The 15,619-nt window shown below is 40.1% G+C and overlaps 2 protein-coding genes across 2 annotated transcripts; one reads left to right on the top strand and one right to left on the bottom strand.

Moving 5' to 3' along the window:
• Nucleotides 1–319: 319 nt before the first annotated feature.
• Nucleotides 320–8,038, bottom strand: ythdf3 (YTH N6-methyladenosine RNA binding protein F3). The gene is made up of 5 exons (XM_053342523.1): nt 7,498–8,038; nt 7,051–7,075; nt 6,677–6,756; nt 4,659–6,353; nt 320–1,379 (listed from the first exon to the last, which is right to left on the bottom strand). Exons 1-5 carry the CDS (start codon nt 7,519–7,521, stop codon nt 1,356–1,358), a joined length of 1,848 nt encoding a protein of 615 aa, XP_053198498.1. The 5' UTR covers nt 7,522–8,038; the 3' UTR covers nt 320–1,355.
• Nucleotides 8,039–10,396: 2,358 nt separating this feature from the next.
• Nucleotides 10,397–14,851, top strand: abhd10b (abhydrolase domain containing 10, depalmitoylase b). Its single transcript, XM_053342389.1, has 5 exons — nt 10,397–10,497; nt 10,989–11,175; nt 12,153–12,264; nt 13,683–13,820; nt 13,942–14,851. The coding sequence occupies exons 1-5, from the start codon at nt 10,404–10,406 to the stop codon at nt 14,281–14,283; spliced, it is 873 nt and encodes a 290-aa protein (XP_053198364.1). The 5' UTR covers nt 10,397–10,403; the 3' UTR covers nt 14,284–14,851.
• The last annotated feature ends 768 nt before the right edge of the window (nt 14,852–15,619 follow it).

Below are 15,619 nucleotides of genomic sequence, written 5' to 3'. Positions count from 1 at the left end.
TTCTTTCTGTTTACTTTTGTGATTTTAAGGCCACTCTATCGTCTCAAGACACTTCAATCTTCCCTCCCAGCATCAATGTTCATGCCATCTTTTCAAGCAAGTGGGGAGATGGAGTTTCAGCTATGTACACTAGTTTATTTATAGACAAATATGCAAATATATAGTAAAGTGTGGATGTGCTTCTGCAGTAGGAGGAGCATTTGGTATTTTCTGATCACTGAGTGCATGTGATACTGCGGTATGGTGCTTAGAAAGAATGCATGCAAGAGGGTGGACACATTTTGTGGCAAATGAGTAAAAATAAAACACAGAAACAAGGTTTGCGCTAAACATGGGTAATTTTTATTTAGCTAGTGAGTTACCTAGAGGAGAAAACCATCACATCCTTACAGTTGATGTCTTGTCATTTTGGGGGAATCCCAGTCAAGCCGAGGAGGCAGGACGATTTGGGGATTCTCCCAAAAGTGCTAAGAGTTGCTGAGGACAGACAGTCTGATTGAGCCTGAGGTACGGTAGAGTACATCAACATCAGAGCAAAGACAGTCACCCACAGGGCCAACGGAGGCCACCACTAGTTCTACCAGAGCAGCAGGTTTCTCCTCAGACAAATGCACTTCAGAATGACAGAATCACAAGAGGAAAAAAAAACAAAAAAAACAAAAACAAGATGTGCGCTAGCCGACACTTGCTGCCAGCCCGCTGCATAACTGTAATCTTATGGTACGACGCAGAAACGAAGGGAACAGGTAAAGGGAGGACACGTCCTGTGATTGGCATGATTGTGGCTGTTTCCCAATTAATTTGTCCCACCTGTCAATCATCCACAGCCTCTGTCTGAGGAGGATCAGATGGCTGAATACAGATTCAAGTAAAAGATTAATTTATACATATCTTTAATTCTCTTCAAGCGCCGTGGAGCTCACCAACATCCCAAATATTTGAGGCTTTAAAAAAAAAAGGAAAAGGAAAAAAGAAAGAAATTACAAATAAGCCTAGTGAAATCTTCTGACTACTCTGGTTAGTCAGTTAGTTGCTCACAAACAAAATTAAAGAAGAAGAAGAACACAGAGTTAGAGAGTTAAGGGTACTGGTAGACTGAAAGTGCTTTCAAGACAGTTTTAGAGAGTTTTCAAAGTGGGTTACGTTCGTTTTCTCGTGAGACAGGAACACAGGGTTTTGATGCACCAGTCAACGGATACAGATGAGTCCATCTATTGTCATGTTCAAGTGTTCAGATACATTGTTGTCTTCAGCGGAAAGATTGTGAGAGCCTTTCCTCCTTGTGGTTAGGCAAATTTTATTTTAAGGTCCTATGTCATTAGTGTTGCAGTTCTAGCAGAGAGCTTGCTTGAAGGTTACTGTTTATTTCTATTGCGCTCCTGGCAAGAGAGAGGAGACAAAAAAAAAAGAGAGAGAATCAGTGGATAGAGTCAGGAGAGCAACAAGGGACAGACACAAAACATAAAATACAGCCAAAAAGCTAAATGTCAAAGCTGCACCTGTGTTAAAGCCAACCATTGAGTGCTTGACGGCTTATAGAGAGGAAATCCAAGTTGAACCTTTGTTAGACTTTTGCTGATAGTTCATATTGTATAGTGTCAACAGATCATGATGCATTTAATGTCTAAAGGTGAAGTTGGGAGACCTGAAGGTACCAATCTGCTACAAAATCCTGATTACATCATTGTTGTACAGTGTTGATCAAGACCCATTTATGAAGGCAATTGTACTTCATCTTTGTACTAATCTGCATTCATACCCTTTGGCATCATTACCCTGAATGTATTAACTGTATTCATTGTGAGTGCATTTACATGTGTTCTTTGAATTATACATGAGGAACATATCATTTTTAAGAACCAGGACTAGTAATTCATTTATGAAATCAGTCAATTTGGGATTCATTAACAATTTTAGCAATTTGTACAAAGAGTCCATTGGGTGTCTCAGAAGAGTCATTTAATGTGATAATGTGCTCAAAGTAAATGTGTTCAAAGGAAACTCAATCTAAAAGTGTCTGTCAATTTTGGCTATTTGAGATCTCAAACCAAGCAGCTGTTCAGAGGTCTAAAAACCAAATGCTCTTTTCAGGTCATGTGTTGTTCCATTTTTCAGACACCAATGTAAAAAAAAGCGATACTGCACAGTTTGACTTCCTATTTCTTATCCTCTGTGGAAAATATTGGTTTCTATACACAGTTTCAGTGACAAACACTTGAAACTCTGACAAGAGTAAAACCCAATGTTACAAAATCAAGTAGTACATTATCTTAAACACTGTATTCCACTAATAAGATTTCATTTGCTTTATTTAGTTTTTAATTCTTCTATATCACAATTTTTTGAGCTGCTGTAGCAATGGATTTTCCCCACTGTGGGATCAATAAATTTATCTTATCTTATCTTAAAGACTAAAAATCTAACAAAAATCCACCTTAAATCTTTTCTCTCTATAGAGGGATTGTCAGATTAAAAAACCACGAAGATGAGAACCAAATATCTCATTTTGAATTTACACTACACTGGCAAGAACATAGATGTACCGTTTAAGTCAGGATACTGTGTTTAGATTGAAATAGTAAGAGAGAGGTGGAGCAGGAGACTAGTATGCACTGTAAGAAAAACAGGAATGAGTTTTGTATACCTGAGGTACGCACTTGCCAAACTGTTTAGCTGTGTTTACACTTGAGGCATGGAGACTGTAGCCACTACATTCAGCTTATAGTAATAAGTCTCACTTACCCGCAGATAAACACATGACTGGCACAATGCATACTCAACAGAACACGAGTTTTCACAACACACCACTAAAATATCAAATATTCACAGGTGTGTCGTGGATCAGGAAAAAGAAACCAAGCTGTTCAACAGTCTGTTTATCATTAGAGATAGATAGAGTCAAATCCCAAATAAAAAACCCAGGGATCGTCATGATTTGATCTGATGCCACTGACTAGATTTTCTGGCTTTTCTGATCCTGTTTGAGGACTGGGTATCTGTGTCAGTGGTCTGGGAAAAGCCCTGTAAGACCCTGGCCCCCAGTGTAACTCTATCCCCAGCTGTGGGGACAGAAACTCTCCACAATATTCAATCTATACAAGAAGACCCTTTGACTCAGCACAGTTGGGGGTCATATGACTTTAAATTACAAGATTAAAATATAAACTGGCAGCACAGTTTACTTTAATTTAAATATATCTACCTGAATTGATATCTGCTCTGATTTTTAGGTAACAAAGTATGCAAAATAAACTACATCTTTACTGGTGTGATACAACTGTAACCATTACAGCAGATTCTCCCCAACATGCCACAAGTTTCCATGTTACAATATATCCAGACAGTGAGGGGTGTAGGGGGGCTCACTTCTATGTATTAATTGCCAAATTAGTGATGCTAATAAAATCCTGCAACAACATTTAGATCCAAAGTTATCTTGGGGATGGTGTTAGTGCGCAGGTAACTGTGCTGGTCTGACACCTCTCAAAGTTCGGGAAGGACAGGCCAAACAATAGAGAACAATTAACCTTGTCAGGGGAAGGAGGGTGAGGCCTCAGCTGGGCCGAGCCTGTCATGTAGGAGGTCAGGGCTACAAAAGCAGCACAGCGCAACGCCTGCACGACGCAGGATGAAACAGGCTTTCTACTGACAGGTTGTTTTTCAGAAGCCTGAAAACATTGACTTGAAATATTTATGAGAAAGTAACCCAGCGCATATTAACAAGGTCAGCAGCGAGGAGTCAATACAGCATCAATGGAGCACCACCAGTGGGGGAGTGGGAGAAAAGGAGAGAGCGGGTCATGGGAGTTTTCTAAACGCAATTAGATTAGCATACTGGTGAATCTAAGAATGAGTGCAGCAGAATGCTAGCAATGATAACATGTTATTCACTCCCTAGCTGCTGTTTTTCCACAGCAGTAGCATCCCACAGAGCTTTTACTACTTAGACTAAACATTTGTGGTACACCACTGTTATTACCACTGCAACATATTTTAGTTTCCCCGCTGAGGGTGCAAGCTCACTGTGTGTGTGCACAGACAAAAGTAATTGTGCATTTTTATCATTCGTTTTGCTCGGAAACGTTTTGAAATCAACCCTTTAGAACATCTAAGGCAAACTGTACCAGCTCTGAAGCACATTGCAGCCAGTCTGCAAGCCGAGGGCTTATGTTGTTAAAGACTAATAAAGCATGAGGAGCCTGTGGAGAGCACAGAGGCTTGGTGTTCAAAGGGAGATCAGGGCCTACATCTGCCTTTGTCTGAAAGAAGGAATGCCAGGAATGTGGGCTATTTCAGGAAACCTCTATGCATCCAACTCCACTTGGGCAGATCATCGCAATCTCCACATCACAACATGGCTGATGAGGAATCAGTTTCCTGAACCTGCTTATGAGTAATGATGCCGTGTCAATCTGCTGACTGGCCTCTGGGAACTTCCATTTACACCAGACTATTCATTCAGTTACAGCATGTCACAACCTCTGTCAAAGAGCAGGTGGAACAAGATCAGCTGATTACAGTCTGACTACAGCCTGTAGCAGTGACTCAGTGAAAGTTAACCTCCCTTTGAATTAAAGGGTAGCTAAACTGAACCGTCTCATGCATACAAACAAGCTATTTACAGAGGACAGAGCTCTTTGTATGTGTGTTTATCTCACCTTCCTCAGAGCCTCCTCCTCTTCCTGACGTTTCTCATAATGTGCAAAGTCATCAAAGATTGAGGTGGTATGCTTGTAAGTGGCGATAATTTTAAGCACTTGTTTGGCCTTCTCCAGAGGCACTTCCTGAGTGTCCCTGGAGTTGGTCACTGGCTTGTTGTCATTGTTCTCCAACCGGATGTGTCGCAGCTGGTTGTTGGGCACATCTTTGATATAAACCCACTTCACCTCAAACTTGCCCTTCCACTTGTCCTGAGACCAGACACCTGCATAGGCATTGTAGTCCACCGGTGAGCGCATCTCGGCCACGCCACAGAAGTGCCCACTGCCGTTGACGCTGAACAACAGGTACAAGGGCCCCTTGCTGCCCAGTGAGCGGTAGGCGCCGTCCAGGCGCTTGTTGCCATGTTCTGTGCTGCACCAGATAGAGTACTTGATTGAGCGGTGGATGTCATCTTCTGAATAGCTCTTGATAATGAAAACACGTCCGTTTTTCAAGTTCCAGTCAAAGTCTTTGGGGTTGTAGTTGTTGAGGGCACGGAGTTTCTCCAGCACAGGATGCACTTCTCCAGAGCAAGGGGAGGCACTCATTGGGACTCCCCCACCCAGACCGAAGCCCTCACCCCGGTTCCTGGGAGCCACCCAGCGGTTGGGAGGCGGGCCAGGCTGCTGGGGTTGCTGCTGATGAAGGGGCTGAGGGGGGCCAGGTTGAGAGGTGAGGTGAAGGTGTGGAGGACCAGGAGGGAGGGGCTGAGGATGTTGGGGGGACTGGAGAGACTGGAGCTGGAAGGGCTGGTGTTGGTGTTGGTGTTGGTGTTGTTGGTGGTGTTGGTGTTGGTGCTGGTGCTGGTGTTGAGCCTGAGGGGGCAAAGGGTTCTGCAGTAAGGCCTGGGGCTGAGCTAGGAGAGGCTGCTGCACCAGAGGCTGCGGGGGCATCATAGTCTGAGCTAATGGGGGCTTGTTCAGAGAGCCCTTATCGTCCCAAGTACCAATGTTCATATTGTGCTTTATGGGGGGTGGGGGAATGGTGACACCTCCCCCCATCCCCATGTTGGCTTTGGGTTTGACCTTGGGCTGTGGCTTGGCCGGCTTCTTGGCAATGGCTGCCCAGGAGGCAGGTTTAGGTGCGGATGAGCTGACAGACGGAGGAAGGTTATTGGCTGCCATACTGCTCATACCTGCTGTGCCCCCTAAGGGCGAGCCCACGGTTTTGGTGACAGCTGCCACCATGTCCGTACCCAGTTTTAACCCCGCCATACCCTGCTCGATGCTATTCAGCACTGGGACCTTACTGAGCTGGGTGTCACTTCCAAAACCCGCCTGTCCGTCCGTGATGGCCCGACCCAGCGAGCTGGGGGCGTACCCATAGCTGTTACTGTATACTGAGCTCTGAGTGGACTGACCCTGAGAGACACTGGTACCCCAAGTGGAAAAGTCTGCATTTCCAGGAAAGAAGTTGAAGCCATGCTGGCCGAGGAAGGGAGGAGTGTTCCCCAGGGCACCCGGCTGGCTAAACACGCCATCAGGGATGAAGTGAGGCTCACCATTGCTCATCTGTCCATAGGTAGTTAGGTAGGGCATAGGAGGGTCTCCTGCTGTGGACCAAGCAGCCTCTCCCAGAGAGTAAGGGAAACCAATGGATGGAGCATAGTAGCTGGGCATGTAGGGATCAGACATTGGTGGATAGCTGTTATTCTGTATGGAATAGAGAGGCAACCAGTTAAAGGTAATGATTTGAGCAATAAACATTTAAATTTACAACAACTTTACATTATAAACTGTGAAAACAAGTTGTGTACAGAGTCCAATATAGGAACATCTGAACTATTTAGGAACAAACTAGAAAAGCTTAAGCAAACAGGAATGACAATATTCATATTTTATATGGCTGACCTTAAATATGCAACTAATTCACCCATAGTCTGAGGTTATAAGATAAGTACTTGTCACAGCATAGTAGCCAGTACTATGTTGTAGCCTTAAAACAATATGGGCAGGCCATTATTTGGTATACATACCTGATTTGTCTGACCGCTTAGGTAAGGCTCAAAATCATCATCATTCACACCATCCTTTTGATGCATTGATCCGTTTTGCACTATGAGTGAAAAGAGAGGTCATTAAAGTATCATATATACTGTATGTGATCCCCCAGATATGTCTGCTGGTAACATTTTTTTTGTTTTTTGTCATAGGTATGTAGAGGTGAAAGCTAAAACATGACAAGATCTCAGGCAAAATAAAGGTATAAGGATGAATTACTCAGTATATCAGCAATGCTAACATATTGTAAATAAGCTGCAGTTTAACAGCAATATCACTAAAGCTCCTGATACCAATCTACTACATTACTATATCATTTATATTTACACATCACTCTTAAAAACCCTACCTTTATTTCCTTGTCCTTTAGGTCTCTGAAATAATGGGGAGGAAAAAAGAGATGATACTAGTCAGATCACGACAGAAAAACAAGACACACACACATACACAATCATAGAGCAGGCTGTAACCTATACATGGATAAATATAACAGTCGTGTAACCCCAGGCTGCGGCCATCAGCCCGGATGTTAACATTTACAGGTTGCTTGGTGTTATTGACCGGATGTCAAACGCTCTGGCATCCAGTAAACGGTGCCGCATTGGCAACCGGCTACAACCAGAGTTGGTTGGCAATACACTCGGCCTACATTACAGCTAATAGCTATCACATATAAGACTTTTTTAGCCTGTTTGATCATCTGGCATGCCGACCGCATCAAAATGTTGTCGGCAAAGTTTCATTTCGCCGCACGGCCGGCTAATTTATAGCACCGATCAAGTGTCAATACGCGAACCTGATCGACTGTGGTCGCAGACATCCTCCAGGAGCCGAAACTGATCGCTGTTTAGTGAGACTGTCCACGGCTTCCCCCTGCCTCTCTCTCTCTCTCTCTGTGTGCACTTGGGTGCTTTCCTGGCTCGTCTCTCGGGTTGTCCAATCAGTCGGTGAACGCTACGAGGCTTTGCTCCCCGGGCTCAGACCTGACGACGATCGGCTGCTTCGGCTGCTTCTGCTGCTTACAAACGGCGACTTTGTGTTCTGTGGAGAAGGCGTCAATTAATGTGTCCGATCCGGTCCTCACAGATGGTCCTTTATCAGTCAAATCTAAAAACGGACTAGTGTCTTACTGGAATATCCCTTACCATACTCCACAATGGCGGATAGGCTTTTTTACTCCCGCTTCCGTTCCGTCCTGCTGCTCCGTGACCTTCCGCCTGTGACGCTCTGAGTCATGTTACAGACTGACACTTCACATGACAGTCACACACAGCAAGCTCCCTGCTGCTCCATAGATATGTTTCATGTTATGGTATATTAGTCAAGATGAGATTGAAAATAACATGCCGTGTGTATATCATACAACTATTTTAGGTTTTTTTTTTTTTTAATTCCATTTTCAGAATTAAAAAAAAGGTCTGCCTACTTTTCTGCTCTTTATTAATGAATTTAAACAATAGGCTATAGCACTAATAAATTCAACATATAAGAAGCTATTGAGGCGTTTAAGTTATTAAGTGAATATCATTGACTGCATATAACATAAACTCTGTTACTGTGAAATGTAAAATGTAATCCTTGTTTTGTTTGTTTTTGTCTTATTTTCTGTTAGTATGTTTGTATCTTTGTATGAATGTGTGTACAATTAAGAAAAAATACTTTAATTATATTGTTTGTATTTTTATTATTAAGTTATATGTCTTTTTATATGTATGTTTTTACTGTTTCTACTGTACTTGAGTATTTCACACAATCATACTTGTATAGCCAGAGTGACAAGAAACATCTTAAATGTCTCTTTTTGCTTATAGCCACTATGCTCTTCAAACCTAGCAGTCTAACACCATAGTTTTCATGTGGGTTAAATAAAATGTTAAAAAATAATAATAATATTAGTAGTATAGTATAAAGTAACAAAGTGCATTTACAAAAATACTTGAAGATCCCCTCATGTTTTAAGACATAAAGAAATACTAAACTTTGAATAATAATGTGTCTAAGTTTTTCTGCAAAAAGATCAATTATCATGTCAAAATCCTTAAACTCAAATGAACTGAAACAATGAAACATATGATGCATTGTTACATACGCATGATAGTGTATGAAAAAGATCAAATAAGCTCCACCTCAAACAGCTACAACATTAAGATGCTATTTATACATTAATGCATCAATGTTAGTAATCCGATGCATGTTATACAACACTCACATGAGCTGTTTTTCTGCACATTGAATATTGCTATTTTTGGATACTTTAAGTACACTTCACTGTTCATATTTATGTACTTTTATGAAAATGTTTAAATACATGCTTTCACTTGAAATAGTGTCTGCACTTGGCTAATGCATAAGACTGAAGTGCAGAAAATCAGTACAATGTATGGATATTGAAATAAGTAAAAACAAAATACAGCAAAATGTTTTGAGAAGTCATATCGTATTACATCATTGCAAAGAGCAAGAAGTAGCAACCTCACAGCAATGGTGTACATGAAATACAGTTAGGTATTTGTATTTTCCATTTTCTTACACTTTATACTTTCAGTTGACATTTAGCTGACAGCTGTAGTGACTCCTTTGATATATTAAGATTGTAAATGGGAAACATACTATCAGTTTTTAAAATATGATGGATTGTTAAGATTAAATTGTCTAAAGTATATAAATTATTTTAAATCAGCTCCACTTGTTTATATGTTTGGTCAACATCAAAATGCTACATGTTCATTTAATGCATCAGTAATAGTAACCTATTACTAAAATATGTAACAGAACATGGTTGGGAAGGTTACTTTGGAAATGTAATAGGTTACAGATAACTAGTTATCCTAATTAAAGTGTAATAAGTAATGTGACTATTTCAATTACTTAATCAAAGTCGTGTAACTTTTAACATTTGATTACTTCTCTAATTTTCTAACAAATGTTTTCAACTGTAAGGGTTAGTGTACCCATTAAGCCCACCACAAGCTATGTTAATGTGATTTTTATGGATACTGACATGATGTATAAGGGTGATCATTTCAGATTTATCTCACATTTGAAAATGTATGTATTAGTTCATGTAGATTTTGGAATATAAAATATATTTTATGGAAAAAAGTCAAAAGTCTAGCATGGGCTTAATTGGTAGTGTGACACCATTTAACCCCATGTGTGCTCCAAATAAGCCCACGTCATTATTTACTTACAAAATAAAAATATATTGTTTTCAAATAATTAAAAACAGCAATATATGTATTCAGTAACAGGTTAAATTAGGAAAAAACCCTCCTCCTGTGCAAAATCTGAAAGGGCTGACTTCAGATTTAAACCCCTTGTAAATCATCAACATATTCCTAATTCCACATTTTTTTCTCAGTAGCTGTAACGGCGCTGTTACATGTAACCAGTTACTCCCCAACACTGGTAGTAGGCTGATATAACACTGTCAATGGTCATTCTGCTCCATACTGTTCAACTACATACTCTGTTTTTTAATGTCAGTATCATTTGTAAGCAGGACTTTCACTTGTAAAGCAATATATTTACACTGTGGTTTTGCTGCTTCTCCTTATGGGTTAAATTAGCAAAACCACAGTGTAAAGATTTCCTAGAAAAAAAAAGTAAACAACATTTTGGGAATGGATCCTCCAGCAGTGTTGCACAGCACTGTACTGAAATCCCTTCTCGCGAGACTTTCTCTGTGGCTCGCGGAACAGTATGGCAGCCGTCGCGCTGAGGTCCTGCCGCAGAGGACTTTCCCAGATTTTAAGTAATGGAGGGCTCGCTGCTTTGTCTTCTAAGCGCTTGGAAGGTTTGTTCAAGTCTTCGCGTTTGGCACTTTCAGTAATTACAGCCTTTTGATTTCTTGAGACGGAATTAAACGCACAGGAGGGGGTGTGGCTCACTGAGTCGTCTTAAATATTTAGGGCATGTAAACTGTGCGGCGTTTGCGCTCGACTTGACTGTTTTTGCGCAGTCCATTGTGAACCTTGTATAATTTGAAAATGTTTTGCCATTATTTAGCTTGATTTAGTGTCTGTCATTGTGCCTAGTTTGTTCATTGTTTCGTCAAACATGCCCATGCTAATTTCACAGCAAGTTAGCCATGTGCTATGCTCTCTAATTTGCGTCAATAATAAATATTATCCTATTAAATGGGGTGTGAAATTAAAATTGTATTAATCGAATTACTCTTTCCTCATGTTTTTCTCCCAGTTTCGTTCGAGCCAATATCATTCAAATGTCTGAGTCATTTACATGACATGTTTACCCATTTAAATAATGCTTTGTTTTCTCAATCAGGAGACAGAAGACACAAGTCCACAGTTCAGTATGCTTCACGACCAGACCTTCCTAAACTGGCCTACAGAAAAGTGAAGGGCAAGTCCCCAGGTGTGGTCTTCCTCCCAGGATATGGCTCCAACATGAATGGGCAGAAGGCTGAGGCACTGGAGGAGTTCTGTCGGTCACTAGGGCACTCATGCCTCAGGTAATCCAAAACCACAGGATTACATAATGAGACAATGGATGCCATTCTCACATACTATATAGAGGATAGGTCAAAGCAAATAGACACCTCCTACATACTGGCCTTGCAAGTCCATCGTGTTGGTTTCAATCACCTTAAAGAATAGGTTCACAAATTGTGTCTTAAAACAACACTCCCATATCCGTATGAACACTGAAATGACTGTCAACACACTGCAAGTCATCTGAAGCGTATAGGAGGCCTGAGTCATATCAAGTGGATATCTGCCACATGTACAGTGTTTTTAGTATCAAATTCCCTCTTTATGTTTCCTTGCTGAGGTGCAGTGGAAGAATAGAAACAAAAAAAGGTGCTGGAACTTTGGAAGATATTGACTTGATTTGACTAATTCAGGTGGCTAAAGCTTCATATTAACTTCAGAAAAGATAGGGAAAAAAGCTAGGAAAGATTACGTGCCCCCACTACACCTCCACACCCTTGATCTGAGAAGAAGTCAAGCACGTATCCAGTTAAGTTGTTTCTTAAAGTTTTTGTTTGACTGAGATAATCAATACAAGGAAGGAATAAGTATTTCTGTGCGGCAAATACTGAAAAGACCTCATCTGCATAAGAGTGTGTTAAGATTATTAGCAAATATGCTGTATATAAAGAGCAGAAAAGAATGGTAATCAAAATCTAATCAGATGTGTTTCTTTTCCTGAGGTGAACAATAAAATAATTAACCTTTTCTATGTTTTTGAAAACCTCCAAGCACTCCAAAGCCTTCCATTGTCCTGTTAAGGCTTTGCACTTGAGGGCGTTAGATAGACAGACATGCCTCTGAATGTTACTAATCCCATGTTCAGTGGGGTATTTAGCTGGTGCACTGTATACATAGAAACAAATTAAATGTACTTTGTCTCTGGCCTTGCGTCACTTGCCATTGTTTTCCCCACTGATACTTATAGCCATGGGGTGTTCTATTTATGTTTTCCCAGGTTTGACTACACAGGCCATGGGGCCTCAGAAGGGGTGATGGCAGAAGGAACTATTGGTACCTGGAAAAAAGATGTTCTTTTTGTGTTGGATGAAATAGCAGAAGGGCCACAGGTAAATATTTCCTAAGCCCATTTACAAGTTACTGGTGATTAGTAATCAATAAAGTTATGAGCATTTTGACTTGTAGGAATTGTTAGTCAGTTCCCCTTAAACAGGTATTGAATGATTAGATTCTTGATAATCGTTTGGATTTTCCACTACTAGTTCCTGTTATTGCAAACAGACTTAAAGGCACCCTGTGCAGATTTTGACCACCAGTGGCACCACAGAGCAATATTATTACTTGTGGATTTCGATTTAGTTTGAATCATTCCTTCATGTTTCTAAATAAATACTTTAAACATGTTTGTCAGGCCTCAAGGATAGGCACAATACATTTAGGTGAGAAACGCTGAATGTTTTGTTTAATTTTTGTTAAAAGAAAACTACCCGGGCTGCCTTTAATATCTGAATTCACACTCTTAAGAATTCACATTGTCCCAAATTTTCAAGCTTTATGATTCAACACACTTGAGTCATAAAAAGAAAACCTCTTCATATATTTGGATGTATTTTGCCCAGCTGGACGACAAGAACAAATATCAATTTCAGTTAGTTTGTATTAAGATCAAAATACTCATCATGTTTGCAGTGAATAAGAGGAAGGCAGTGATTTTAATCATTTAAGGCCAAGTGGTGCATCAAAGAGGGCAAAGGGAAACATTTAAAAAAAAATACTGTACATGATTAGCAAACATAATGCAAACATTCTAATTTGTGATTCTAATGTTAGATTTAGGTACCTCCAGTTTACTAGTCAGTGACAACAACAATTTTTTTGGTAATGCTATTATATGTACATATATATATATATATATATATACTGTATATTCTTTTATGGAGTTCAGCTTTTTCTGAACAGAAATTACGCAATAAACATAAGTTTAATGCAAAAAACTGTATTTAAACCCTTTATTTGCATTCAACAAATGATTAAAAGTGGATCAATGAAGTAATAAAATCAGATCAAAGAGCAGAATCAATAATGAAACTTGAATTGATAAACCCTTTTCAACTTGTGTGTATTGTATTTGTTGCAAAACTTCTCCAGAAGATGGTGCTGTATGACAACACTGGTTGCGGTCTCTCTTTCTCTGCTGTATATACAGTCAAGCCTGAAATTATTCATACCCCTTTTGGACATGCCACTTTTTGTTCAAATGTAAATAAAAGCTGACTGAAATATTTTTTTTACCACAATGATGCCTTTTGTACATCATCTTTTTATCTTCTTGGAGACGCCTGTGTCACTTCCGGTCAAAAAACAACTTGCTGGTTGAATAAAAGTAACTTTAAGTTAAAATTTGCCAGGGGTATGAATAATTTCGGGCTTGACTGTATATTGTATGAGGCTATTGTTGTGTTGATGGACTGTTTCTTGTAAGGTTTTTGTCTACATCTTCATCTATTTTTGTTGTTCTTACTTGTAGATAATGGTAGGTTCGAGTATAGGAGGGTGGCTCATGCTACTGGCAGCCATTGCACGACCAGAGAAGACTGCTGCACTGGTGGGCATCTCCACTGCTGCTGACCACATTGTTACATCATTCAACTCTCTTCCTCTGGAGGTGGGAGCATTAAATATCAACATATATCACATGATTTAATTATTACATTTGAAATACTGCAGCCATTTTCCCTTTTAAAGTCTTCATCGTAGTCTGATTGTTCTATGTTTTTAATGTGCAGACACGTAAGGAATTTGAGGAGAAGGGGGAGTGGACAGTGCCCACCAAACACTCAGAGGAGGGTTTGTACAAGTTTAGCATGGACTTTCTGCGTGAAGCAGAAAATCACTGTGTCCTCCATAGTCCCCTTCCCATCACCTGTCCCGTTAGGCTCATTCACGGTCTGAAGGATGACGACGTACCCTGGCACATCTCCCTGCAGGTCGCAGAGCGCGTCCTCAGTCCCGACGTGGATGTCATCCTTCGGCGACTTGGCCAGCACCGCATGTCTGAAAAGGACGACATCAAGCTCATGGTCTACACTATTGACGATCTCATAGACAAGCTGACCACTATGGTCTGAGTAAGGGATGGGGAGAGTGAGCTTGGGAGGTTGCTGAGTTGAGGAGAGAAAGGACTGCGTTTAGTGGGAAGGCAACCCTCGAGGAAATTACCAAACAATGGCATGTTTCTCTGCCAAATATGACCTTTTATCCTTCTGTTATTTTCCCTGTATTTCATCTGTCATTTCCACATGCCGTTACTGTGCAAACTATTAATGAAGGGAGCCCTCATGCTAGCTGGTCCCTTATATCTTCAGGTTGCATCTGTATGTGTTCGAGGTTATTATATCGAGTGTTATGTTGTCAGCCTTTATTAGGTCTGCCACTGCTGCTGTCTCTGCCGCTGTTCTTACTGTTTGACTGTTTTTCCTCCCTCTTTAAGTAGACGCATAGTTTTCCTGTGCCTTTTTTAATCACTTTTCACCCATTTTGGCCAATAAAACCTCTGCACACTAGAGGGCAGGTCTCAGTTTTTGAAATGATTGCACACATGTACCACAACAATCAATCGACTGAAAAAAACATCTTCATTAGAACTGCAAGTTGATTAATGGATAAGTTACTAAATATTAAATTAATCACCAACTATTATAATGATCTATAAATCATTTTAAGTCATTCTTTGAGGGAAAACAAATTTAAAACTGTGATTCTAGCTTAAATGTGAATGATTTCTGATCCATTAGTTTTCTATGACAGTAAATGCAATTTTTGGGTTGTGGACTGTTGGTCAGAACAAAACAAGACATTTGTGGACGTTACCATGGGCTTTCAGAAATACTGATGGACATTTGTCACCTTTTTCTAATATTTTATAGACCAAACGGTTGAGAAAATAATTGTTAGTTGCAGCCCAGTCTTAATGAACAAAGTCATAGTGCAATTGATATTAAAATGCATTCTATATATTATAATTAATTTGGCTTAAATACTTCTACATTTCAGAGTCAGGCCCAAAGTCACTGTGATTATTGATCTAATAAATGAGGATTCCAATATTAGGAAGTTTTTTTAACACATAAGATTGTAAACAGCAAATTAATTGTCAGTGTCAATATAATGAATCGTGGTTGTATATCATACCGTCAAAGTTTGTCGGCTCCAACCATGGTTTATTTTTGTTAGCAGAACATTCTGTTACATGACTCCTTACCTTTAGCCTTGGAGAGGCCTGCTGACTGGAGCTGTTGATTATTAACATGTAATTGGCCACTAGCTGGACTATGCTCAATGGGGTGAAACAAACCACTTACTCTCTCTCAGGTCCACTTAAACTGCAACTGTGACCTTTAACTCATGGCTTGAAATATACAAGCAGTCATCTTTGTGTCATGACTAAAATAAATTTATGGGATT

The sequence above is a fragment of the Scomber japonicus genome, chromosome 21 (assembly GCF_027409825.1).
Source record: "Scomber japonicus isolate fScoJap1 chromosome 21, fScoJap1.pri, whole genome shotgun sequence".
NCBI classification, from domain to species: Eukaryota; Metazoa; Chordata; class Actinopteri; order Scombriformes; family Scombridae; genus Scomber; species Scomber japonicus.
This window is presented reverse-complemented; position numbering and strand designations above follow the sequence as displayed.

Bases quoted from the DNA above. Each gene is read 5' to 3' on its own strand.
- ythdf3 (XM_053342523.1), bottom strand. From the start codon at position 7,521: ATGTCTGCGACCACAGTCGATCAG. The intron at 7,076-7,497 runs GTTCGCGTATTG...CCATTATTTCAG, and splicing joins CTGCGACCACAGTCGATCAG to AGACCTAAAGGACAAGGAAA. The intron at 6,757-7,050 runs GTAGGGTTTTTA...TTTCACTCATAG, and splicing joins TAAAGGACAAGGAAATAAAG to TGCAAAACGGATCAATGCAT.
- abhd10b (XM_053342389.1), top strand. From the start codon at position 10,404: ATGGCAGCCGTCGCGCTGAGGTCCTGCCGCAGAGGACTTTCCCAGATT. The intron at 11,176-12,152 runs GTAATCCAAAAC...ATGTTTTCCCAG, and splicing joins CTAGGGCACTCATGCCTCAG to GTTTGACTACACAGGCCATG. The intron at 12,265-13,682 runs GTAAATATTTCC...TCTTACTTGTAG, and splicing joins AAATAGCAGAAGGGCCACAG to ATAATGGTAGGTTCGAGTAT.